Source organism: Neospora caninum, chromosome VIIb (assembly GCF_000208865.1).
Source record: "Neospora caninum Liverpool complete genome, chromosome VIIb".
NCBI lineage: Eukaryota > Apicomplexa > Conoidasida > Eucoccidiorida > Sarcocystidae > Neospora > Neospora caninum.
In genome coordinates, this window is record NC_018394.1 from 4,061,772 (window position 1) to 4,088,660 (window position 26,889).

At 53.8% G+C, this 26,889-nt stretch overlaps 2 protein-coding genes across 2 annotated transcripts; both read right to left on the bottom strand.

The window, feature by feature from the left end:
* Positions 1-1,305: 1,305 nt before the first annotated feature.
* Positions 1,306-20,649, bottom strand: NCLIV_028950 (hypothetical protein; the record flags this gene model as incomplete). The annotated part of the gene is made up of 22 exons (XM_003883089.1): positions 1,306-1,961; positions 2,310-2,485; positions 2,632-2,749; positions 3,203-3,320; positions 6,379-6,770; positions 7,087-7,232; positions 7,754-7,899; positions 8,167-8,471; positions 9,314-9,536; positions 10,017-10,317; positions 10,994-11,079; positions 11,423-11,480; positions 11,784-11,977; positions 12,432-12,509; positions 12,846-13,538; positions 14,156-14,264; positions 14,724-15,026; positions 15,569-16,773; positions 17,171-19,115; positions 19,337-19,443; positions 19,888-20,007; positions 20,470-20,649. The coding sequence occupies 22 exons, from the start codon at positions 20,647-20,649 to the stop codon at positions 1,306-1,308; spliced, it is 7,659 nt and encodes a 2,552-aa protein (XP_003883138.1).
* Positions 20,650-23,589: 2,940 nt separating this feature from the next.
* On the bottom strand, positions 23,590-26,550 carry NCLIV_028960 (putative SET domain-containing protein; the record flags this gene model as incomplete). Its single annotated transcript, XM_003883090.1, has 6 exons — positions 23,590-23,682; positions 24,374-24,440; positions 24,696-24,772; positions 25,095-25,179; positions 25,632-25,686; positions 25,965-26,550. The coding sequence occupies 6 exons, from the start codon at positions 26,548-26,550 to the stop codon at positions 23,590-23,592; spliced, it is 963 nt and encodes a 320-aa protein (XP_003883139.1).
* Positions 26,551-26,889: the final 339 nt, after the last annotated feature.

Here is a 26,889-nt window from a genome sequence, read left to right on the forward strand (position 1 = left end):
TCTCTGGGAGAAGAAGCCTAAAAGCCTGACACAGTAGGACCAAGAAACTTTTTCCTTCCTGTAGGGTGATCTAGAAGTATCAGCAGCCACACGAGGAACTCAGCAAGCAATAGACGATGTAGCAGATGGAAACAAGGACAGGTCAAGCAGCCTTCAGTAGAGAAGAGCACAACACTCATAACAGACATCACCACTGCACAAGTCATCTCGTCGGTATCCAAGGTGAACAAAAAGACTCCCTACACTCGCAGAGAGGAGACTGGCATGCCTCTGCATGCATCGAAGTCGGCACAAAGGTGTCTGGCCATATGCATCCCTGTACACCCCCAAGTGTTTGAAGGTTCCAGGGAGATACAAAAGAAGTGCAAGTAAAGAAAGCCATCCGTGCATTGTAGACATGACGCATCTTTCTCTGAGGCAAAACGTTCCTGTCTCGCCGCAAAGCATCGCCAGACAAGGTCTTCCGCGAGAAGCGAGGACGCGACAGAGACGCGGGAAATTCTCAAAAACACTCACGACCGGGATTTGTCGCGCATCCCGCGCTCTCTCTCTCGGCCCCCGTTGCCTTCAAAGCCCGGAGAGCGCCCGCGCACGCCGTCACCGTAGCCCCGTCGCGAGGATCTGGTCAGGGAAAAGAAGCGAAGGGAAAGACAGCGACAACACTCGTTCTCAGCATTCGCACACCTTGACGCCGAAACACAGAACGGCTTCCCGCACACAAAACCCCTCTGGAAATTGACAAGAAGGCCTGTCACTCACAACCACTGGTATATTTACACATACATATCTATACACGTATATGTACATATATACATATATATATATATGTAGGCGATATAGGCGCATATAGACAGAAAAACTCTGTTTCTGTGTGAATGGGAAGCATGTGTGTCGACGCATGTCTCTCATCTCGCCCCCGCCTCGAGTGCCCTTTTCTGGGCGCTCCCCTTTGCCGATTCTCCCCTTTCTCTGAGAAGGATTTTGCAGCTGAGAACCCCTTCTGTTCAAAAAAACCCAGGCCTAACACTGCAGAAGAAAGCCCCTGCTTGGCCACGCGCACGCGCCTCGATCGACCGCCATTTCTTCTTCTTTCCACTCTGCCTTTTCGGCTTGTATACGAGAAGACCGCGCACGCGTCTCCAGCTTTGGAAACACCTGTGTTTTCTTTCTTCACAGGCACAAGCATACACACACTCAACGCTCTCCCTCCCTTTCTCTCCCTTTCTCTGCCTTTCTCTCTCTTTCCCTTCACATCTCTCTCCGTTCTCTAGCTTTGTGTGGACGTGTCGATTCCTCGTTCTTTTCTCACACTTCGTCGAGTCTGGCGTCGTAGTAGGGCGGCCCCCCTGCTCTGCGCTCCGGGTAGCCGTCTCGGTCTCGAGGCAGCCCCCGTTCGTCGAGGAATCCGTCGCTGCCGCTGTCTCCGCGGCGGTAGTCTCTTCCCCTCTCTCTGCCTCGGTACTCTCTGTCTCGGTTCCACTCCTCGCGACTGGCTGCGCTAGCAGATCTGTGCACGCCCCGCCGGTCTAGACGCTCTCGGCGGTCGCCCTCGTAGGCGGGCACCATTCTCGGATCCATCAGGTACGGCGCAGAGCCGAAGAAGCCAGGGAAAAAGTCGCCCTCTTCGCTCGCGCGCCCCGGTCGGCATGGGTCTCGCGAGAAGGCGTCGCCGCGAAAGAACTCGTAGGGCGTCCCGTGAAACGCGTACGGATCAGCTCGACCAGCGAAGCCGTACATCGGAGGCAGCCAGGCGGAAGGCGCTGCGCTTCGTGCCATGAATCGCGAAGGACTGCCGGCGGATCGTGAGGCGTAGGACGCAGCCGGGTGACCGTTCTCGCGACTTGAACCCCCGCGGCCGCAAGCGCGCGCAGGGAATTCCCGCGAGGATCCAGGCGCAACCGCGTAGTACGGCAAGAAGCCAGGGCGCAGACGGCCCGACTTGTCGTACTTCACACTCGCTCCTAGAAGAGAGAGGAAAAGAGTCGGGAGAGGAAGCGGGGGCTGAGAGGCACAGCGAGAGAAGTGAGTCGACCCAAGGGAAGCGAGAAAAGAGGAGAGAGAACAGAGCAGAGAAAAGAGAGGAGCGAGAAAAGAGAGGAGCATGCGGACGCGAAGAGAAAGGGAGAGAGCCGCAGGGGGCGAAGAACGCGCGAGAGCAGGGAGACGCGGGACCACCACCGATACGGAGCATAGCATCAGCGCGACACAAAGACGAGGGAGAGATGACGCATGCCAAAGAGCGGAGAGGACAAGAGCATTTTCGAAGGCATTTCAGCGGCAAACGAGACGGCGCCGCAAAAGGCGTGTACCTGGCGGTCCTTTGTAGTATCCCGGCGTGGGCTGATGGGGTCGGTTGCGTTTCGCGCGTTCGATTCGGAGGGGTTTTTTCGAGTCTCCAGGAAACACCTTCCCGTCGAGACGCTCAATCGCCTCTTGCAACTTGGACGGATCGCGCAAGGACACAAATGCGAAGCCTCGCGACTCGCTGTGAAAGAACCAAAACACAACGTTCGTTGAGACACATGCAACATTTATATAAACATAGATGTATACATGAACGTAAACGTATGTATTTTGCAAGCGCAAGACGACTCTGCACGTCGCAAAGTGTTCAGAGGGGAAGGAGCTTACCGAGTAACGGGGTTGCTGACGATTCGGCAGTCCTGGACCTCCGCGACATCGTCGAAGATTCGCCGAATCTCCGCGACGGAAATGCGCGACGGGAGATTGGAGACATAAAGCGTTTTGGCTGAGTAACAGACAAGAGACAAAAACGCTGGGTTGGCCAGTGCACACACGGGGGTTCAGACAGTCCCCCCCCCCCCCCCCCCCGAGGCAGAGACAAGTTGTCGCGCTGGCCCCCAAAAAACTGCAGGAAATGCACGGGAAAAGGAGGGGGAAAAGGGCGATGTGGGCTCTCGAGAGAAGACCCGCGCGGAGTTTGCGAGAAAAGACCGACCCCAAAGAGAAGAAGGCGCGCGAGGGACGAGGCGGAAGTCCCCCCGAAAGAAAGAGACCGCCCATTTTGGAGTCAAGACGTGTAGTGACACTACTTCGAGGTACACGCGGAGACATGGCGTCTGAGAGGAGAAAGCGAAAGAAGAGAAGCAAAGAACGGCGAGAAGAACCGGATGGATACACTGGACGCTTTCTGCTGTGAGCTTGTTTCTTCTCTCTGTCGGCCGTGCGCCTGAAGTCTTACTCGCGCCTTCGATTCCCTCGCCCTCGTCGCCGCTGAGGCATTCCGGTTTCTCCTCCTTCGCTTCTTCTCTGCTCTCACAGCTGGGGCCTCGGCCCTGAGAATCCATGAGCTCGTCCATCCTCTTCTGCGATTTTTTCGAAAAAACAAACACTCCTCTGGCGGTGGCGCTTCTTCGGCTCTTCTCCCCGGGCTGTGGATTTGTGCTCCGCGAGAGACAGCAAATGAGGGGACAGGGCGGCAGGGAGACGCGACAACGAAGCGAAGACGGGAAGAGAAGTGAGAAGCGACAGGAGAGACAGCGGAAAGACTTGAGAAGAGAGCGAAGAGCTTCAAAACAGCCGAGAGAACAGAACAGGAAGAATGTCAGTTGCTCGGCGAAGGTTCCGGTCTTTTCGATGGACGAGGCGCTTGCCGCCACGCCGAAGGGCGGTGGAGACCGACACGCAGAGACACGAAGGCAAGAAAAGGGAGGAATACGATCAAACGAATTTTCGCAAAAGCTGGAGTGTACAGGCAGCTGCGGAGAACGCCCAGAGTTGCCTTTGTTTGACAAAAAACGAACCTCCAAGCGCGACCAAGGAGGGACACAGAGAAGGACGAACGCGAGAGAGAAAGGAGATAGAGGGAGGGAAGCGAGAGAAAGGAGGTAGAGGGAGGAAAGCGAGAGAAAGGAGATAGAGGGACCCGGAGAAGGGGGATTTGCGTCGTGGGCGTTTGTGCTTCCTGTTTCAGACGCGGCACGAACAGCGATCGAGGAAGCAGCGAGAGTGCACTCTCTTCTCGCGGTGGGTGCCTGCGGGTTCTCTGCTTGGGAGATTTCCCGTCAGTTTGTCCCAAAACGCCTCTGGAGACTGTTCTCGCGGGAGAGACAGCAAAGAAGGAGAAAAGGCTGTTGTGAGCTGCAAGTGCAGAGACAGCGAGAAAGAAGAAAAGGACGGAAAGTCTTCCCCGCGCTCTCTCCTGCGAAAAGATGGCCCATCTCCCAACGCATCTTTGCTCCGCAGTGCCCAACGAAGCCGAGAGGACAGGAAGATTAAAAGAGAGAGGGAAAAGAGACGAAAAGAAACGCGGAAGAGCCAGGGGAAAGAGAGTCGCTCTTACCTTCGCTTTCCTTCAACTTCTCCGATTCTCCGTCCCCGCCCCCCTCTGGGCAAAAGGGGAGAATGTGCATGCCATGTGTTGACGAGAGAGAGAAGACAGGTAGAGGGGAAGCAAAAGAAACCGGAAGAGAGTCTCGTGTCCGGCGATGCTGACGAATCGTGGGATCAACCAGAGAAGATTGGTAGAGCTGGGGAAAGACAGGGAAGACCAGAGGATAGGAAAGCATTTGAATGTCGATCGGCGTTCTTGAAGAAATGAATAAAAGGCGACAAAGAAAATGAAGTGTAGAGTGAGAACACATATTGCCGCATCGAGGTCGTCCTCATGAAACAAGCGCGTCGACTTTGGTCCAAAAAACTTGTTTGCGTTTGTGCACCGCAATACTCTTCTGTTCAGTCTGAAAGCGGAGAGGTCTTTCAGAGGGTAACGTGAAATCTTTCTGCTGCTCACGATCCCTACAAAAAAAAACGGCATTCTCATATACCCAATGGAGACTTGCGCTACGAGAACAGCCGAGATGAATATATATATATATATATATGGCTATATATGTGTAAGTATTATGTATGTATATGTGCATCTCTGCATATACACATAGGTGCATAGAGAGACACTGTACCGGTACAAATGAAATACAAACATCGATACACAGAACAGGTGACGCACCTATGCCCACATATATATATATATATATATATATATATATACTTATTTGTGGTGTTGCAGGTGGTCTGGCGTACATCCACACACATGCGTGGCGTGAATCTTGTGGCATTTCAGCCCATCTCGAGCCGCCGGACCGTTCAGTTGTGAGAAAAAGGTTTTCGAGTTTTCTGCTCGGGATCAGCAACCCAAGAGAGCGAAGAAAAATGCGAAGGTCCGTTTTCGCGGAAACGGCAGAGGAGGCGCTTCTGCGAGGCCTTGTCGACTCTGGAAAAATCGACTGCCAAGCCTGAAACGATGGGGAATATGATGTATCGGTGCGCATGCAAATGCTCCAGAGTCCATTTTCACTTGTCCTCGCAAATGAATATCGTGTTTTTTTTCTCGTGCGACTGGGCGGGGATTTGACGACAAAGCGCGTGCGACGGAGGCGCCACGCACAAGGGAAGCGGCAGACTCTTCTTAGAGCCCTCCTCGTTCTGCGATCCTTCTGATGGACGTAAACCGTTCGAGCGAGGCTGGTGCGTCGTTTTTGTCTTTGTGAAGAGTTTTCGCGTTTCTCGCGTTAAGAGCTTTGCTCCTCTCTAACGAAACCGTTCTCTCCCCTACACGCCACAACGTTAGTGGTGTACATCCACCATAAACCACTCCGTTGAATAACTGGAACCCTACATTCAGAATCCTAAGTACTTCAATGTCTCTGATTTGAACAGTTCTGGATCGTGGAAACGCACCCCTGGGACACTCTGTGTCGCCCGCAACAATGAATCACTCTCCGTCTTCTCTTTCTTGCTCACAACACTTGCCTCGCCTCTCTACGAGAGACGGAGTCGTCTCAAGCCTGTTAAGAATCGCTTTTCCTTTACGAGTGGCTTCGTGGCGCCCGAAGCTAAAATCCACGGAAAAGGCAGTCGGCAGAAAGACCCAGGAATCCCTTTCGATCAGGTGTCTGTACGCATCTCTGTCACTCCAGTCACGCATGCAACGTTTTCTTCGAAGACCTCCTTCTGTTTTCTCTCTTCTTCCTGCATTTCATCTGAGTCGCCACGGTGTTCAGGAAGTTCCACCAGCTGTAGACTCCCGGGTGTCAACAACCGTTTGTGGCAGTCGTCTACCGCTTCTCGATTTCTATCTCTCCATCTTCTCGTTTTTCCTCTTTCTCGCTTTGTCCTCCCTCTTCTGCCTCTCTTTCCTCTGGCAGATACGCCGCACCTCCAGGGCCGGTTCCCTCTCCACTTCCAGGTTTATTTTCCCAAAAATCGCTGTCTTCCGGTCTCCGCCTTCGTTTTCACGCCCCTGGTGCGTTTTCGTCCTGGCCCGTGCCGCCCGCGCAGCTTCTTTCCGGTCTTTTCACTCTCCGTTTTCCCTGCCTTTTTACCTCCCCCCTTCCCCGCTTGCCCGGCCTACGTTTACAGCTTGTGTCCTTCGAATTCCACCAGCGTTTTGACCACGGAGGACAGCTCTCTGCGCAGTCTCTCGCCTTCCTCTCCCTCGAACAACCCTGCGCGGGAACCGAAGACGTGCGAAGCAGAGGAAAGGCCAGAGGCAGCAGAGCCAGAAGATCCAGCAGATCCCGCAGAGGCGCAAACCAGGTTCGCTGTGTCGCCGTTTCTTGGGCGCGGTAGACTGCGGCCGTTCCGGAGCGCGCCTCTTTTCAGGACGCGAGCAAACCAGTCGTCAAGAAGCAAAGAAAAGACGCTTTTCAGGGTTCGGATGTAACTGCCGACCAAGCCGGGGCACCGGAGGTCGATCCACCCGTCCAGGCGCAGCAGGCCGCGCGCTCCGAGCACTTCGATCTCGCAGCCTGGAACGCGCACACAGACCGGGCGGGAGAGCGAAAGTTGAGGGAGAGCGAAAGTTGAGGGAGAGGGCGAGCGCCAGGAACGGAGAAGAGAAGGCGAAAACTGACAGAGAGGGAGAAGGCGCAGAAGCGGACGAGGAGAGGGAGGGGAAGACCGAAACTGAGGAGAGAGAAGGCGAGAGAAAGGTACAAACAAGGGGGGGCTGGACGAGACAAAAGACAGGATGCGGGAGACAATCTGTCGGAGATTTGCAGCGAGTGAACGGCAGAGCTGCACAAAGAAAGACGGCGGAGACAGCGAGAGAGGCTCGCGACTCACAAGAAAGAAGGATGAGAGCAAAGACAGAGACTGTCGAGACTTCCTTGATGAACGGCTTGGACGTTTGCACTTTCTCGAGGAAAGCCACCCACTGCGTCTCGAGGCGGTTGCTGCCAAAGTTAATGCTCGAGGGGTGAATGAAAACTCTGGGGACAGCAGGAAGAAGGAGCGGAAAAGGCAACAGAGCGCCTCCAGTCAAGAGACACTCTCAGGGGCGTGTGATACGAAGGAGAAACGCGCAGAGAGCGAAAACGAGAAGGGAAGTTACAGAAGCTGCAAATCGCCTATGAACCTACACCCTGGCTTCCAACAGTGGAGTGACCACTACACGTATTTACATGTACATAGATGCATGTAGAAACAGAAAATATACATATTTATATGTACATATTTATACGCATCTACATGCGCCGATGAAACGCAAACGTCTGCTTCCTCCAACATGCGAGCATGCACACTCTTCAGGAGTCGAGGGGACGAAAGAAATAGTTTGACCAGTCCGGAGATAAAAATGGTGGATGCAGGCTCATAACACAGTGTACAAATACCTAGGCCCTATATATATATATATATTTATATATATATATGTTTCGTCGCGAACTTTTTGCACGGAGAGAAGAGGATAGATTTCTGAGAAGCAGCGGAAGCGTCTTCTCTCTTCTCTCACCGTTGCAGCTGGTTTTGCGGAGACGCCTGCGCAGAAGAGGGGACAGGAGCCTCGCCTTCTCGCGCGGATGCATCGTCTTCCACGCGAGTGAAAAATTTAATCTCCCACGGCTCGGGCGGCTTCTCAAGAGTGCCGGAAGCGACGTGCTGCACAGACGGGAGGCGTCACAAACCAAACGGGCCCAAATTCGACAAGGCGGTGGAGAAGCGAAAACGGCATTTCTTGCCGGTCTTCCTCTCTCCCGCTCTTGCTGCCTTCCTTCGGTCATCCTTGCGCCTTGTCCTCCTTTCCCTCACTGGTCGGGCTCCGACTTTCCTTCCAATTCCGTGTCCCCTTTCCCTCCTTCCTGTTTTGGCCCTTCCTCTCCCTTCCCTGTTTCCTCGTTTTCTTCTTCGGCTCTTCCTGGGCCTTACCACGAAGCGTTTTCTCGGCGCGCGAACGACAGCGACTTGAGGATACAGACCTGCCACAACGCAGGCCTTCAAGCGCCAGAAAATGCTTCTGCTGTTCCCTTCTTCGGGATTCGCCTCTTTTGCGCCTCGCGCCTTCTCTTCGACAGGTAGAGAGGACTCTCGTTCTGCGAGATTTCCCCCAGGGTGGAGAGACGCCGCCAGCGTTTCTTGCTCCAGAAGCGTCGCGCAGATTCGCTTGTCGATTTCTTCTTCGCGTGCGTCTGCCTCGCTTCTCGTCGGGTTGAGCGAGGCTCGCCCCTGTCTCTCTGGAAAATGCAGAAGGCGAAGCGAGAGACAGCAGTGGACACGAACCACTAGCAAAAAGGAGCAAGGGAGGACACCGAAACGCGAAGAAGAACGCGAGACGAATGAGGACGAAGAGGCACGAACGGCGAGGGAGAGGAGACGCAGGAACTGAACTAGGGAGACATCGCGAGGAAAGAGAGGCAAGTGGAGCGCAGCTCAGAAAACGTTGAGGAAATGTTGTGAAAGAGAGCGGTGAAGAGGCGAACGAAGGGGAAGCGTGGCAAGTTCGCCAGAACAGAAAAACGAAAACCCATGCAGCGAGGCAACGGAGCAAAGGCACGAGGAAAAGGGCGAATTTTCGCGAGGCTCCGCCTCATCTACGTTGAAACGGACAGAGGTGCGGAGACAGCGCCGGACGCGGCACAGTCCGCACACTGTCTGCATGCATCTTGATAGACGCACTTTGCTCCATGCAAGTGCATTTTTTATCTCTAGAAATAAATGTTTTATCTATGCATATACATATTTGTGTATACATGTTTCGACAGCTGCACATACACGTATGTAAAAGTATGTATCTGCAGATGTGTGGGTGTTTTTCTTCTGGCGTGGTGGTAGAGGCGGTGCGAGGACTTGCGAGGCGTCCCGAAACTTCAAAACGCATCATCTCGTCTGCTCTGTTTGCTCTCTGCGTGTCAGCGATACGCAAGGGAGATGCGCTCATGCGCACACACGCGCCTGTCACAAAAACCTCGATTTCTTCGCTTCCTTGCTTCGTCCTCGCTTTCGCCTTTCCCGCGCGCTTTCTTCTCGCTGTCGCCCTTCCCGCCGGGGGTTTGCCGCTCTTGCGGCCTGTGCTTACTCTCGGCTTCCTGCGCGTCGAGAGCGAGGTCGGCGAGTCCGACTTCCTCGACCAGCCGCGAAAAGCGTCTCCGGAGCTCTTCGGCGTTCCGCATGCTCTGTGGATTGACGCCGAACTTTTGGGCAAAATGCTCCTCCACTTTCCGCCCCTTTCGGTGCGCCATGCGCCACGTGAAGAAGACCCGAAGATTCGTGATGAAGTCCGACTGGCTCCGAGAAAAATGCTGACCAGCAGCAACCGGAGAAGAAGAAAAACGCATTTGAAAGAGCGCACGCAAAACAGATTTCACGGAGAGCAAGACGAAGAGTGCGCTCCTTCGACACATGCGCGTGCGTATAAGCCGAGGAGAATCCGAGAAAGGGCGTCGCGCGGATGCGACCAGGCGCAGATCCCGTTAAGGATAGACCTGCCTCACACAAAAACGCGTCTCCGCGCTCTTGCAAAGTTCAAAAACATACGGGGACATGCACGGTTTCTAATCTTTTTACATCAGTACATCTACATTAATGCATACATACATGGCGCTACGCATATACATATATATATATATATATATGTAAGTGGCAACCTAAACGTGTGTTTTTTCTTGTATCCGTAGCTGCAGGTTTTCGGTTTTTGTAAGAACCTTCGTTGCGCATTACATGTGTTTGTTTTTTGCAGAGAGCGTTTCTTGGTCCCTCTCTTTTTTTGCTTGGGCCCCGACCTTTTGCCTGTTGGCCGAGGCGTCGGGATTGACGAGGTGGGAGACGTAGAGAGAGCCTTCCACAGCCATGAGGGAACAGAGCGCCGTCATTTCTTCGAGGCAAGAGAGAGCGGCGGAGTAGATCAGCATGCGGGCGCAGGCAAGGTCCACCGGGAAGAGCGAGAGAATGCGACCGAAATTCGTCAGTCGTTCTCGATCCTGCATGCGCTCTTGCGACGCGCTGCTCGCCGCGTTGGGGTGTCGGTCCGACTGTCTCCCAGACGACGCCGAACACTGGAGAGCCCCCAGGCACACGAGGTTTCTGAAAAGGGAGACAGATAAGGAGACGGACAAGGAGACAATTTAGGAGACAGATAAAGAGACAGCGAGGTGCGGGACGAGGGGGGGAGAAACGCGGACGGGAAGCGCACGTGATGAGACCAAAGTGTCTGAATTTTTTGGGCGGTTTTTTCCATCGCAGAAGATGTTAAGAAACGCCGGTCTGGACGACCAGCGAGAGAGGAGGGCGCGCAGCAAAAGGCAGGGATTGGAGGGAAACAAGAGAGAGAAGGTGAGAAGGACACGAAAAAACGAGGACGAGCAGCAGCGGAAGACGGAAAGAAAAGGCAAGACACGGACGCAAAGACGAAGGAAAAAGAGAAGGAAAGATACCAATGGAAACTGAACAGGAAGCAAGATGCGAGAGGAGTGGAGAGATAAGAGACAAGAAGAGGAAAAAAAAGGAGAGAGAAGAGGGGAGAGAGAAGAGGGGAGATAGAAGAGGGGAGAGAGAAGAGGGGAGATAGAAGAGGGGAGAGAGAAGGGGAGACATAAGAGACAAGAAGACAGAGAAAAGGAGAGAGAAGGGGAGACATAAGAGACAAGAAGACAGAGAAAAGGAGAGAGAAGGGGAGAGAGAAGAAGGGAGAGAAGAAGGGAGAGAAGAAGGGAGAGGAGAGGATGGGGGAATAAAAACGAGGCTCTGGCGGGGTTTTTACTTGATGGCCGAGGTAATGCTGGCCTGCGATGGAGGTTCGATGCATTCCGCGAGAATGCACTCCAACGGGTCCTCGGGGAAAATCGCCTGCGCAAGAGAGCGAAAAAGACAGCCGGCAAAACGGGCAAGAAATGCACACCGAAAGAACAGTTCGTTTATTGCTGTGCCTCGCATTTCTCTCCCTTCGCCCGCGTTTTCTCTCTCAGCTTCTGCAGTTCCCTCTTCTTTGCGACTTGCCTCTTCTTCGTGCCTTGCCTCTTCTTCGTGTCATATCCTCTGTTTGAGCAGCAACCCTCGCGCTTCTTTCCTTTCTTATCGAACTTTTCGTCCTTCACTCTCTTCCTCCTTCCACCTCTCTCCTTGCTTCTCTGCCTTCACTCTTCCGTCTTTCTCCTCGCGATCTTTCCTCTCCTCGTCTGTTTCCGCTCACCTTGAGTTGCAAACAGACATTTTCCAGGGGCTGGCGTTGCAGCTCTGGAGTCTCGCATCTGCGGAAGCAGGACGACACACGAGCGCGTCTCGTTCCGTTCTCTTCTGTCCTGCATCCTGTGCTACTCAGATTCTCTTCACCTCCCTCTTCTCTCTCTCTGCTAGTCCATTCTCGCCACCCTTCTCCGCAACTGGTTTCTTCACACAGAGACGGGGCGCGAACGTGGTTCCCAAACCGTGTACGGCCTTAAACGTCTCTGAGCGCCTTTCCCCCCTCTTGTTCCCTTCGGCGCTCTTTTCCGCACCCGCTTCTCTGCGCGCGTGTGTGCCCGTCTTCTTCGTTCTGCTCCGTTGTCACTTACTGTTTCATGTATTTCTCAAAGGTGTGCTTTTCGTAGAGTCGAAAGCACTCGCCTGCGGCCACGCGACCCGCTCGGCCTGATCGCTGTTGGGCCGCCGACCTCGAAATCGCTTGCTCTTGCAGCCGACTCAGCCGGCGACACGAATCGAATTCCATTTGCTTGTGGAGCCCCGAATCAATCACGTACGAAACGTCCTGGCAAACGCACAGCCAGACAGACAACAAGGGCGAAGATGAAGAGAACGAAAACGAAGAAGAGAACGGAGAAGAGAAAGAAGACGAGAACGAAGAAGAGAAAAGAAGAGAAAGAAGAAGAAAAAGAAGAATAGAAAAGAAGAGAAAGAAGAAGAAAAAGAAGAGAACGAAGAAGAGAAAAGAAGAGAAAGAAGAAGTGAACGAAGAAGGGAAAGGGCGAAAAGCGGAAGCGACGCGCGAGATGATGCTAACACTCGGTATGGAGAGACAATACGCGCGACGTGGGAGGAGAGAGATCAAGAGCGACAGGGAAATGACGCGGGGGAGGAAGAAAAGAGAAAGCATGCGACGGGCAACTAGAAGGGGAAAAAAGGAATCAAAAAGGCCAGTGGGGATGAGGAGGGGCATGAACGAAGCGTGCGAGGCACAGCGAAAGCAAAGACGGAAAGCGTACCGGAATGGTGATGGATGTTTCAGCAATGTTGGTGGAGATGACAACTTTGCGAAGGCCTCTAGGGGCTGGTTGGAAGACCTGGAATCGACCGCACAAAACCCAAAAACGTCCCTCGCATGCCTCTCCTTTCCCTCCTCCTTCTCGTTTCCTTTTCTCATATAGGCCGTTTGTTTGCGGTTTGAGCGGTGACCTGGCACACAACTCCCATCAGACACGTTCTCGCCTCCACAGCAGGCAGCCTTCACGCTCTCTTCCTCTTTTCTTCCTCTCCCTCTCTCTTCCCGGTTTCCATCTTCTCCCTTCTGCCTTTCTCTTTCTTCCCTCGCGCGCGCGCCTCTCCCCTGTCGCTTCTCCGCCTCTCTGCTCGGGCTTTTCTGTGTCCTTTTTCCCCCGGCGCATTTGTTTAAAACTTACTTTCTGTTGCTGGGAGGGAGGGAGCGCGGCATGGCACGGCAGCACCCAGAGCGGAAGATTTAGGTCTTCGCATGCGCGACAGGCACTGTTCACTTCTCCGACGCCACTGAGGAAGACGAGGATTGCGCCTCGTCCTTGCGTCTGGTTTCTTCGGGCCTCGCTCAGCCGGCCTCCCCCGCCGTTTGCACGGCCCGAGTCGGCTGCTGGACCTGGGGCCAGAGGGCGACTCGTGTGGATGAAGCGGATGAGTTCGCATGTCAACTGAATCACCTGAGGCAGTGGAGAGATGAGGAATGAGGAAGAGAAGGAGGAAGCGAAGAACGTTAGGTCCGTCCCTGTCTCCGCAGCAGCGAAGCCAGGCCTCCGTTCAGGGCCCGCGCCGCTCCCAGACGCGACCGGCGCCGTGGTGGTGGAAGGCGCGAGAGAAGCGGGGGCGAACGCGACGCAGGCACACGGTTTTCCGGTTTCCTTGCTGAGGAAACGCCGCAGGTCGTCCGCGTAAAAAATGGACACGGGGTACGTGCGACCAGGGACATGCAACGTCGTAACGCACGCAGAAGGCGAGCGAGAGGACGCGGAGGAAGCGTGGCGGCGCTGGGCGGTAACGGGGAAAGGGGAGGCGAGGGGAAGACGGCGAAAGTAGGAGGCGAAGAAATCGACCGACACACTGGCGCTCATCAGGACGACTTTGAGCTGCAAGGCGAAGAGGCACGCACCGCGCAGAGGAGGAGAGGACGGGAAAAAGCGTGAGACGCGCCACACGCAAAAGTGTCCACAGCGGGAAGCAGCAGTGGAACTGGGCGAGGCAACAACGAGACACCGTGCAACGTGCGCAAATGTCGCATCCTAAAACCCACAACATCAGCAGCGCTGCTTTCCCCACGACGATGACGACACCGCGGGGGAAGAACGCAGACACAGATCGGCCTCCGACAGGAAGAGAAGAGGAGAAAAGGAAAAAGAGCAGGGATTTCGACAACAACGCAAAAACGCAAGGGAGCGCGCGTGAGCGAGGCGTGCCGCGGGGGAAGCGGGCGGAAGTTGGTCGCGAGGTACTGCGACGCAAACTCGAGAGAGAGACAGAAACCGCCGTCGCCGCACGCCGAGAACAGACACACCAAGGAAGAGGGGAGAAGAAGAAACGAAACAGCAGAAAGCAGGAGAAACGCGAGAGAGCCGCGTTTCCGCGCTCGTGAGAAGGGAGAGAAGGACGGCAAAACGGGCGAGCGCAGAAGCGAAAACAAAAGAGCGCGCGCCATCCAGAAGGCGGAGGTGTAGGGCGGGCGCTTTCGGTCTCGCCTCTTTCGCACCTTGGGATTCCGGACGAGAGCTCTTGAGAGGAGAAGCAAAAGAAGGTCCACATCCGTTGCTCGTTCGTGGACTTCGTCAACGATCACGACGGAGACGTCAGCCAGGTTCCTGGAAAACAAAATAACCACGAAACTCCGAGAGCGCCAAACATTTTCGCGTAACAGCCGACGGCGCCAGACAAACCCGCGGCGCACACGCTCTCACCGTGGTCCTCTGGAGTCGCCAAACATCTTGAAACACGACTTGCACGTACCAAGTCCAAGCATAAGTATCTATTCATACATATATATATACTATATACATATATATATACTATATACATATATATATATATATATATACTATATACATATATATACATATATATATATATATACATATATATACATATGTATACATATATATACATACATACACATATACATACACATATACAGATATATGCATATAAAGAGAGAGATGAGAGTGAATAGGAGCAGCGAGTCCGGCCGTCGCTTTTGCGCCTGCACGCACGCGCATTTGGGGAAGTTTTGAGTAGGGGGGGGGGGGGGGGAATGTGGACCTCACCGATCGCTGAGAAATTTTCTGAGCAGCACTCCGTGGGTGCAAAAGAGTAGCCTTGTGCGGCGCGAGAGTTTCGTCTCCAAACGAATTTGGTAACCCACCAAGTCGCCCAGAGAAGTCCCCATCTCATCAGACACCCGAGCCGCGACAGACACTGCCGCCAGCCGGCGCGGCTGACTGCACAGAATCAAGCAGTTCCGCGAGAAAGAAGAGGGAGAAGGAGAGGAAGAAGGAGAGTCTTGGGTGAGGGCCGATTGCGCAGCAGATTCGAGGAGGATCCTGGGGACTTGAGTGGTTTTTCCTGAACTGAACAGAAAGGCAACATCGGCACAACTGCATGCACAGCGATGTACGCATATATACATTAGTGCATGTCTGCATGTACCGTCACTCTCAACGAATGTACAGCCATAGTGATTCAAACACCAAATATATATATATATACATTTATTTATTTACAATTATAAGTCTATATATCTATATATGGATGAGGCAGCCACGAGATGTGTTCCTTCCGTTCCCTGGAGTGCAGCCCTGCGTCTGTTGTACATCAACACTAGATACTGCTAATACCACTGTAGAGGTATAGTATATAACCCCTGCCTCTCCTTGGTTCTCCCGTTTCCCTTCGCGTCCGTTTCTGTCTTTGCACTTTCCGGCTCGATAGCACCTTCCTCGTCTTCCGATTGCATTCCGCTCTTCTTCCCCCTCTTCCCCTTGTTCGCGCTGTACGTATCCCCTGCCTGAAAACTGCCGAGGCCACTCCTCTCCCGACGTCCTCTCCCGTTTCTCCACTTCTTCCGGCGCTTCGCTCTTTTGCTTTCTTCCTTCTCTTCGTAGCGACCCACCCTGTTTCCCCTTGTAGCACCAGCACGCGGCGACTCCCGTCGGTCATGAACTCGTGAAGAAAGTCTTCTTGGGACCGGACCGGCAGATCGAGGGCTTCTCTTTTACTCTTCTCTGCAACTTTTCCATCCAGGATTTGTTTGCATAAATCAGGCGCGAGAGGGTAGACGTCTGTGTCGCCTCCCGCCTCCTTCCCGCGCTCTCTTCGTCCGGAGTGTCTTTCTGTCTCTCTCGCCTGTCTGTTATTCGCCAGGCCGGGAGCGACTTGGCAGTCTCCTCCCCCTCTCTCGCTCGCATGCACGTGAGTCGTCTGTCCGTCAGGTTCTCCGGCTGTTTTCTCGTCTCGCTTTCGTCGCTCTGGAGGCTCGGGCTTCGCCTTCCCGGTCGCTTCTGTGGCGTTCGCACCTCCTTTTCGCTCGCTGCGCTTGCCTTCGTCTCGGCTTTTACTCTTCAAAACGCACCCCCCGCCTGCCTGCTCGTGGCGATCCCCCGCCTCGCACAGCCCCAGCCACGCACACCACCGTCTCACAAGACGTCGCTCCGCTTCTCTCTCCTCTGTCTCCTCTGCTTCTCGCGTGCGGTGTTCTTCGCCCGTGCGCGTTCGCGGAGAGAAAAAGGCGTCGACTTCCCGCAAGGCTTCGCTTAACTGAGAAGGCGACTGCAGAAAGGCGGAAATGTCCAGAAGCGACGCATGCAGCGTTTCGTCTTCCAGCGCCGCGAGAAGCGCGCCCTCGTCGGGAAGCGAAGAGCAGGCGCGAGGCGAAGCGGAACCGCGGGCTGGCTGCGTGGGGCACAGGAGGCGATGGACAGGAGAGAGACACGCGGAAGCACCAGCAGGAAAAAGAGAAGAGAGCGGCGAGCGAAGACGCGTGACGGCGAAACGCGAGGCCGCAAGAGACAGGAAGAACGACAAGAAACCAAGGCACGGAGACGGAGAAGAAGAAGACGAACAAAGAGAAAGGTGTACCCAGACAAGAGGAGGAAGAAGAGGGTAGAGGCCGTTGTCAGGCGGCGAATACACGAAGAGTTTTGCATGCAGAAGAGGCGGCAAAACAACGGAAGGGAGAAGCGAGCAAAGAGGATCGGTCGGAATGTTCCCAACGTTGAGGGACACAAACACTCCCGGAATCGAAGACGCCGAGGGGACAACCTGGTAAGACGCTTCTGGAAAGAGACACTCAACCGCTTCCTTCTCCGCAATCAGAAGCTGAACAGAAAACACAGAAAAAGAAAACGGCCATTCTCTGGTGTTTCGATACCCTCTTCTCCCGTCTGAGCGTACTCGAAGCTGTTGCGGACCCGTATGTGTAAACTCACGTAAGGAGCTGTACAGATACTCCTCGATCCTCACATATATATATATATATATATGAAGAGAGAGATTCAGATAGATAGATAGATAGATAGATAGATAGATAGATAAATGCGCACGTAGAGATGCGTAAATCGGTATCGGCTTGTTTCCGTGTGGTTTCGAGTCTTCCTGAAAGGCGCAAGAGAGCACGCAGGGCTGAGAGCGACAAGAAGAATAGGAGCCGCGAAGAGAGACGCACGAAAACGGCAGACGCATGCACGGGCGTAGCGCTGGGTGTTATCTCTCTCACCTGGTCCAATCGCATTTGAGTCGTCTCTGTTTGCCGAATCAAACTCTTTAACGCCTCGAGAGATTGAGAAGACGCCACGTCTCGCTGTGTCGCCTTTGTCTCGCCCTGGTGTCCTTCTCCCTTCCTCGCACCCTGGCAAGCCTCCATGGCTCGGTAGAAAAGAAGGGAGACTGAGTCGCTCTGCTCGCAGCGCTTCTTCTCAAATTCCCTGAGAAGAGTCGCCGCTGGCGCGTACAGACTCGCAGCTTCACAGAGCGAGCGGAAGGCCGCGATTTCGACTTGCTTGGTGGTTTCTGAACTCGCATCCGCCCCCTGACCCGCTTCTCCGGTCTGTTCCGCCGTCTCCTCTTCTTCCCAGTTCGCAGGGACACCGACAGATCCTGCGTGCTTCGCGCCTGTCTCTTTCGTCTCCGCGTCGAAGCGCCGCTGTGGGGCAGACGGGCGAGGCGCCGAGTCGGCGAGTGCTTCGGGAAGCAGCGAGCGAAGGCTCTTGCGCGAAGCCTCGAGGCGTTTCACCGCTTCTTCCACCTGCCGCGCACGCGTCTCGTCCTCGGCCTGCGTCATTTTCGCGTGTGTGTGCTCGCCGTCGTCGTCAGTTGACCCGAGCGACGCAAGGAAAAGACGGTCCATCGACGAGTCGCTGTCCGCGTCGCCTTTCCTTCTTGACTCTTCTCTCACGTCCCCTCTCAGCCCGTTCGTGGCAGCCTTCCACTCCCGTAGCCACTCTTCTCTCTCTCCGGCGCTCGCTTCGTCTGAGTCTTCTTCGTCTTCGACCTTCGGGGAATCTTTTGAAAAGACGTGGACCTCGATTTGCTTTCCACGGGGATCGAAGGCGCGCGGCAGCGCGTCTTCCCGCTCTTCGTTGAGACAGATGAAGTCGACGAGGGACTCCAGAGCCTCGCTGAAGACTTGCGAAGTTTGTCTCTCCCCTCTTTCCTGTGTCGGTCCGGCGTCGCCTGCCTCGGCGCACAGAACGCATGCAAAGGCGTCTACCGCGAGGCGCGCCCGATCCTCAGGGAATCCCTGCGCTGTGAGGGCGCCTAAAAACTGGCTGGTGAGCCCCGCCGCGAGAGCGGGCGGCGAGGGCGACTTCGCCGGAGCGAGGAGCAGCGCTCGACACTTCCCTCTCCATTCGAGGCTGTGCCAAAGAGGCGGGAAAACCTGAGGCGGGCTCTTTTGCGCGACGCTGTCGCAGGGGAAGGAAGCGGAGAGAGAGGGAAAAGTCGAGGAGGCAGACGCCGTGAGGGCGAGTCGACGAAGAGCCTTGAGGAGAACCGTTCGCACGGCACAGCGGACTGCAGACGCCATAAAGACTGTAGGGTCTTGACTCTCTTTTTGCTTTTGCGCGAGCTCTCGCTTCTTCTCCCTCTGTGCGCGCGCGCAACGCTGGGCGTGCGCCTCTTGTTTTCGGTGATACTCCGACGCAAACTGCCGCGCGCTGCTGATCGAAAACGTCGGCGCAGAAAAAGACGCGGAAGAAGAGGAAGCAGGAGAGGAAGAGGAGGAGGAAGCAGGAGAAGCAGAAGAAGAGGAAGCAGGAGAGGAAGAAAAAGAGGGAGAAGAGGAGGAAGAAAAAGAGGGAGAAGAGGAGGAAGAACAGGAAGAAGAGGAAGGGGGGCGAGTCGGAGAGGCAGGTGCCGCTGGCTGTGAAGGGACGTCTTTCTTCTCACGAAGGCCTTGTTTCGGCACAGAAGTCGACAGAGAAGACGAAGAAGAAGAGGAAGAGGACGAGGAAGAAGAGGCAGACGCAACGGGCAATCGTCGGTTCGGCGCCTGTTTTTCACTGGCGGGGGCTGGGGCGGGAGCAAGAGCTAGCCATGCCTCACGGAACGGGGAAGGGAAAAGTTTCTCGTAGGGTCGTGTGGGCTCAAGGAAGTGCAGGGCCAGGAGAGCAGAGAAGTGTTCGCTGTGAGTCTTGAACTCCCAGTCTTGCTCTGTTAAAAACCTGAAACCAAACGAGGAAGACAGAGAGACGAGGCTCCTCAGATTTACTCCTGCCTTCAGCCCGTCGCGAGGTCTGCAGCCTCTGCACGTCTCCACGCGGTTTGTTTTCGTTTTTTCGCTCTTGTGAATCGCTTCAAGGACACGTGTGTCTCGCTCTGGACGGTTTCCGCGAAGTTCTCCTCCCCTTGGATTCGTGGTCTCCGTTCCCGTCCACTTCCTCACCGCATCGTCTTGGAAGCGTCCTTTGCATGCGGCATGACGCATTCGGATCGAAAGTGCCCGGGTGCATTCGCCCGTTTCTGCTCGAAGCGCGGCTTCGGCAGCTTGTGCTGGGTCAGACAAAAAAGGAGAAAACAGAGAAAAGGGGAAGCTGCCTTCTCCGGAGCACACACAGGCGCGAGAGACAGGAAGACGGCGAGGACCCAGGCGCGCCCTCAAAGAGACTCCGTGACGAAACAGACTTCCTGGAAGAAGACAGCGTCGAGAGAAGCGAGAACGCGGAAGAGAAAGAGGGAGAAAACAGGAACGAGAGAGAGAGAGAGCAAGCAAGAACTAAAGAGAGAGAACACGAATTAGAGTGAGACGGTGCCGATCAGAGAAGGGCGAGGCGCGGCAGCACGCGTCAATGTGTCTTTCTCGGGCTGTGGGGCACGAGGGCGGCGAAACGACGAGAGTCCGCAAGGCACGAAGAAACGGGGAAAGACGAAAGCGAAACGGAACACGAGAGAGGAAGACCGGCAAAACAGAAAGCACCGTTCTGCCGCATTGCCTACTTTCTGGCAGTAATTGTGAAGAAGCTGCTTGGGCATTCGTTGAAAGGGTTTCAATTCAATGTGCCCGGGAGGAAGAGGCTCAGAAGTGTCGAGGCGTTTGTCGCCGGCAGCTGAAGGCTCCTGAAACAGAGACAAGGCAGGAGAGAGAAGGGGCGAAACACTTTGCAGCCGGCGCCTAATGCGCGGGAAACTGCCGAGACGCTCGGGGTTTTCCCGGGGTGCGTCTAAGCGCGGCGAACGTTGCAGAGCAAAGCGCGAAGCGTGTCGCAGATAGAGGGGTTGTTCTCAGCGGGAGTAAACCTACACATGCAACGACAAGGTGTGAAGGGCTAGCGTTGCAGGACGCGTCTTGCGTTTGTCTGCGCGGCACTCGTCCCGCTGTGTTCCCCACGCTCCTTCGGGTTTTTTGCGCCGAAGGCAGGTTTTTCTCTCCTCTCTTTTCTTCACCTGGACGCTCCCGCGCCTTTTGCCTTTCTGTACCATTCCTCATCTCGACACGAGCTAAAAAATGTACAAATACCGCTCCTCTCACCGTAAATAACTATATATATATATATAGAGAGAGAGATTTCTTGGACCTACCGCGTCGCCTTTTTTCTTTCCTTTTTTGTCATGTTTGGATGCACTGGCAGACGCGTTTTTTCCTTCTTCTTTCTTTGGACCGGCATCCTTTTCGCCCTTTCTCCCCTTCTTGCTCGCGTCCTTCGCGGCCTCTGAGGAGCCGCTTCCCTCTTTGCCGCCCGCCTTTGACGGCTTCGACATTTTCTCGCCTCTCCACCAAAAGGCGCGAAACGGACAAAACAGAATCAAAAAAAGCAAGAGAAGGAAGAAAAGAAGGAACAAGAGAAGGAAGAAAAGAAGGGACAAGAGAAGGAAGAAAAGAAGAGGCAGGACAAAATCAGGAAGTAACAGAACAAGAAGAAGAATGAGAAGACCAAGAGGAAGAAGACAGAGAAAAGGGCAAAGCAGGCAAGTATTCCTTCGCGAGAAAGAAGGCGAGACGGGGAAGGAAATGGTGGGAAACAGCGAGGAACCAGGCAAACGGAGGTCGATATGCGAAATGGAAAAGAAGTTAAGATTTCAAGGAATCGACCAGAGAGACATAAAGGAGAGCACGGCGGCCGCCTGTGTCTCACTCCCTTTTTTGACAGAAAGGCTGCAAAGAAAGCAGCACGGGAAAATGAGAAAAGGAACAAACGACGAGCGAGAACAGACAAAACGGTATCTGGGCCGTGCCGCGTGTTTCAGGCTCCAGGAGGAAAATGCGAAGACCTCAAGCCCAAGAAGAGAGGCCGAAAGAGAGCAGAAAAAGAAAGGGAAAAGTTTTCCCTCTCCCTTGCATGACGAATAGACTTCAAACGAGAATGAAAACATGGATAGGAAGCGTCTCTCGCAAGCAGCGCGTGTCTCTTTCCCTCGCTCTGCCTCAAGGCAGCCGCCGTGCACAACGTGGCGCAAAGCAGGGGGCTGGAGAACGCTTCAGAAGGGAAAAAGTGAGAAAGAAGAAGGGGGGAAAGAGAAAGAGAAGAGAGAGGAACAAGAATGCTGCAAGAGAAGCCTTTTCAGGTGTTCTTTTCACGTTCGAACGGAAACCTTTTCGAGAAAGGCCACTCAGATGCAACAGAACTGCCTGCATGCGCACAAGGATTTTTCTCGCGCTGCATGCACATCTCCGCAACCGAGACCTCGTGTCTTGAAAAGAATGCCGCATTTTCTTGGGACGGATTCTCTTCTCAATTGCCGTTCAAAGGAAAACTTTCAGGTTCAATCGCTCTTTCACCCGCACAAAACACTGGCTTCGCATCATCCTGACAACCCCAAAAATATTGCAACACATACGCCTGTGCATGTATCTGCATACGCCTGTTTCTGTTGAGATACTCATAAATATATATATATATATATATATTTAAGTGAGTGTGAATGCAGAGAGCTAGATACCTCTCGACGCATGCGGTTATGGAAAGCTTCCCCCCATAGTTACGTGAAAAGATAGATGTTGTGAGTCATGCTCCCCCCCCAGTGACTGTACTCCCTGTGTGCTCACGAAACAAATGGGACTCCCTACACACTGGCATGAAACAAATAGGCTGAGAGCTGCATGCATCGAGTGCTTGCCAACTAGAATCACCGGACACATATATATATATATATATATACATATCTTACGGCGTAAGTACATATACACACGAAAACTGTCACGATACAGATACATCTTCTCTGGTGATTTAGACTTTTGTATTGAGTCATATCAGAAGGGTCTTTTGAGGCTGAGGGAAGTCGGACATGTACACAGTCATTCTACTGCATGCAGAGCCTTTCCTGTCAGCAACCTCGGAAGTAAAGCGAATGCAAGGACTGTCTCGTTTCAGAAAAGCTTCTCATAGGTCCACCGGGAGGCGATAAACTCAGCACTCACCGACGTCTGAAACCGCCACCAAGAAGAAACCTGAATATTCATTAACGTACATCATTGTATATATATATATATATGCATGCGTACGCAGAGATACATATATGTGTGGATATATGTGTACACATGCATGCATAAATCTACATGTAAATATGTGTAGACCTCGCGTAGGTGAGGGACTCCACAGGAGGGTCTTCAGGTTATGAGTCATGTACTCGCGTTCTGCCTTCGGTCGGTTGCCGGCATTACCGCGCTGAAGTTCCTGATTCCCCGATCTTCCGATGCGCCTCGCTTTTTTCGTCTCAGCGTTGAAATTCCAGAGCTCGCAAAGGGCGGAGCAACCTCCGTGAATGTCTCTTGGGTTTGCGGCCCCGACAGAGTCAAAGCGAATTTTGTGCCTCGTGGCTCTTCCACCTTGCTGTCTACCTCCCCACTGGACTGGGGAAGTCAGCCAAAAGTTTTCTGATTACAGTATCCGACCCTGACAGTCAAATTAGATTCCGCGCGCATCGCCAATTCCTTGTTCCAACCATTCTAGGTATGCGTGTGAGACTAAGGGAAGGCATGCGACGGAGGGTTCGGCTTATATTCAGGAGACTCCCTAGTCTCCCTTCGAAACCTCGGCGAAGGACGCTGCGACGCGTGCGCGGCAGAAGCCGGCCAGTCCCTTTTCGGGTCTCTCTGTCCAGCTCTCGAAGAAAGTCGAGCGGCCGAAGAGAGGATAGACGAGACACACGCGAAAGCGGGCGAAAGCAAGAGCGTAACAAGCAACCGAGGGGAAACCAGGGCGGGAGGCGCGAGAATGTAAAGACGAGATGAAGAGCGAGGCGCCAAAAACGCAGGACAAACGGCCAGAGCAAAACGCAGAGAGGCACAGGCGTGAGGTCCAGGAGACGGAGAAGTCACTCGAACGCAAAAGGGAGAGACAAACAGATAGCAAAGACAGAAGCCTCACGCCGCAAGGCGAGGGCCTCGTTGACAAATGACCGCCGCAAAGACTCTGACGCGTTCAAAAGGAGTGTCAGCAACGCAAAAGTGCAGTTCCCTCTTCTCTGGTCTTTCTTCTCCGCTCGTCTTCTCGTTTGCCCTTTTCCCCGCGCGTCTGCTTTCTTTCTCTGTCGCTTGCTCGCCGCTCTCCGTCCTTTCTCTTCCTTTCCGAGCTACCACTCTTCTTCGTCTCCTTCTGTCCACGCTTTTTCTCGTCCTAAGCACACCCTCTCTCTTTCCCACTCGCCGCTCGCGTCTCTTGCTCGTCTCAACGCCCTCCCGCTTCATGTGCTTCTTCGCGCCTATCTCCTTTCTCCCTGCTTGTCCTCTTTCATCGCAACAGGCACCATGCTCTCGTCGCCAGGAGCAAAGAAAGGCCGATTTCTCCAGTAGCCCTGAAGAAACCAAAGCGCGATACAGACATACAGGCCGGCATAGAGAGAGGCAGAGGGAGACAGTGGCAGAGAGAAGAAGAGACACAGAAAGACACAGAGATAGAGACAGAGAAAGAGAGAGACGCACTGATACGAATGCTTGTGGAGCCAACATGCTTGAGCGTACAAATGGCGGCTTCCCAACAAAAGAGCGAATCCGTATTCATCGGACCCGCGTATGGTCTGAAAGTGCGCTTTGTTCTTTCCTAGGCGTCTCCAAATAACTCCCGGTTCAAAGCCCTGCGCTGCCTGTTGTAGCTGTAAGTCCTCACGGAGAAAGAGGCAGGGAGGTGCGAGAAGCACGCGCCCACGAGAGAGAGGCAAGCGCAAGAAGCACGCGGACTGCAGCGGAAGCCTCGAGGCCGCAAGGCTCGCGGATGATTCTCTGCTTGATCTCCGTTTCTGACCGGGCGTTGTTCCCTCCCCCCAGCCAAAAAGGCGAGCAAGAGTGTGTGTAGCGCAATCGGTTTACGCGCATCTCTCTTTCTCTTTCTCTCTCCTCCTTTTCTTTCTCCTTCTCTCCCTCTTTCCCCTTCTGCCTCTCCATCTCCTCGGTCTCTCTCCTTCTCCTCTCTCTCTCCTCCTTCTCTCTCTCTCCTCCTTCTCTCTCTTTCTCTCTCTTCTTTCGCCCTCCCTCTCGGCGGGTTCTCACCTCGCCGTAGAACGCGTAGATTTCCTCTCCGGCGTCGATGTCTCGCACCGCTTGAACGAACACGCGCCTGAGACGAAGCAAGGCGCGTGGAAACAGAAACGCTTGAGGGAGACAGCAGGAAGAAAGGAGAGACCGAAACAAGAATGGGGGACACCCACCACCACCCACAGGACTGTGTAGGCATTTTGCCAACACAAGGAAATGCGTCCAGTCAAAACAAGGCCACCAGAAAAAGAAGGGAGAAAAGAAAAACAATTAAGACTTTGAAGGAGAAGACAGCATGAGCCCCCACAGCGCCCTGCGGCGAGTGTTTCCGTCTCACCTGCGCTGCCTGTCTTTAACGAATCGAGCGTTCAGTTTATCTGTCTCGCGAATGTCGTTGATGTAACGCGCAAGCACCTGAAAAAACAAACGCACCGTTGTGTCCGCATGCGCTTCCAAACGCCCGTCTGCTGGTCTGTCAAGCGCGCATGTGTGCGCGAGGCTTGTCCCCAGTGTACATACACCTCATTTGCTTTTCATTGTGGCTATCTTTCCAGAAGACTGCTCTCTCTTTTGTACAGCTTTCCGTTCGCCACTTTTTTAGCAGAACCAGCCCCAGAAGCGCCTGCGCGCGCTGTTGCCTTCGTGGTAGTGACAAAACACAAAATCTGGCCGCAGGCCTGTCCACATCAGCACCTTGCGATTGGCGACCGATGTTTTCTCTTTTCCGGCTCCTCACCTCCGGATGCGTTTTCGCGTCGAGATGGGCGTTTAGAGTCCCTGCGCAAATCACGTACGTCCGGTCTCGCTCCTGGAGCACGTCTCTGACGGAAAAACCAAAACGGAAAAGAAAAGAGAAAAGCACAGTGAACTGAGCAAGAAGAGAGAAGAAGACGCGTGAGAGGTGAGAGCAAGAGAAGAAGACGCGTGAGAGGTGAGAGCAAGAGAAGAAGCCTCAGAAAGGCAGTCGAAGGGAAGCCGGGGAGACAGACGCGAAGGCAACCGAAGGTGGGCTACCAGCGAGCGAGAAAAGGGAAAATGCATGCAGGAGAAAATTCCGGCAAAAGCTTCCTCATTCCTCCTGAAATGTGTGTCGTGCAGCGAGACGTCAAAGTCTTGTCCTCTTCGGCGACAAAGAGCGGTTCAGACTCCTCGAACCGATTCTGGAGCTAGTTTCTACGTCCACAACGGGAAGCATGCTCTTTTGAAGTCTGGCTATTTCTACGAAATGTCTTTCGAAGTTTTCAAAGACAGCCTTCACAGAGCGACACCTCACCGGAGGCTAAGACGCGTTCCCAGATACTCGCAAATCCAGGAGTCTCTCGGAAGGCCTGACGGAAGCACAGAGATACGAAGGAGACTCTGACAGCAAACTGAGGGGGAAAATCTACCTTCAGCCGCGAGAGAAAGAAAACGAAAGGAGCACGACAGGGAGGGGGAACTGCAGAGAGCGTGAGAGCGGGGGAGGAGAAAACGAGAGAGAAAGAGAAAAAAGGGGAAAGAGACTGAGAAGAAAGAAGAAAAGGCAGGAGAGCGAAAGCGAATGAGGGATGTGAGAGAGCAGAGAAAAGAGAAAACAATCAAACACAAGAATTAGAGAGAGACATACGTTGCGAGGTGAATAGACCCTGGCCGGCGCCTGGAATGAGCGAGGTTGCGACGTAGAGAACAGACGCGGAGAGAAAAGATCCTGTGCGCCTGTCTGACAGAGAAGAAGGCAGAGAGACTGGCGATGAAGAAGAGGAAGAAGGAGAAAAGGAAGAAGAAGAAGAGGAAGAAGAAGAAGAGGAAGAAGAAGAGGAAGAAGGAGAGGAGGAAGAAGAAGAGGAAGAAGGAGAGGAGGAAGAAGAAGAGGAAGAAGGAGAGGAGGAAGAAGGAGAGGAGGAAGAAGAAGAGGAAGAAGAAGAAGAGTAGGAAGAAGAAGAGGAAGAAGGAGAGGAGGAAGAAGAAGAGGAAGAAGAAGGAGAAGAGGAGGAAGAAGAGGAAGAAGAAGGAGGAGAGGAAGAAGAAGGACAAGAGGATGAAGGGGAGTCAGGCAGCTTCCCAATTGGAGATGAATCGAGTTGATTCGAAGATTGAGGAGAAACGGTAAGAACAGGAAGAGAGTTTGTCTCGGTCTTCGTCAAGCGGTCTAGACGCGTCGAGACCTCAGGGGGTTTCGTCGGTGCTTCGTCTCCTCTCTCGGCGGCACACATGCTTAGCAAGCGGCGAAGAGAAGGGCGAGCGAAAAAGGGAGAAAGAGGAAGCGTAAGAAAAGGGCGGAAAGGGGGGTACCACAAGCAGGAGGAGAAGCCTGGAAAAGAAGAGGAGAAAGAGGAAAAAGAGAAGAAGGCAAAGAAAAGAGAAGAAAATTAAGGCACACGCAAGAGAAAGAAACGTTTCTTTATAGAACATTCCCTTTGGTCTCCGTGTCTCGTCGCGTGTGTGTCTTCCGTTCTCATTTTGTGCGGCTGTTTCTGCGCAAAGCTGCACTCGCGTCCTCAGCTTTTCTCCTGCGCTGCATTGTCTGCCTCAGCTATCCACGAGTCTTCTGG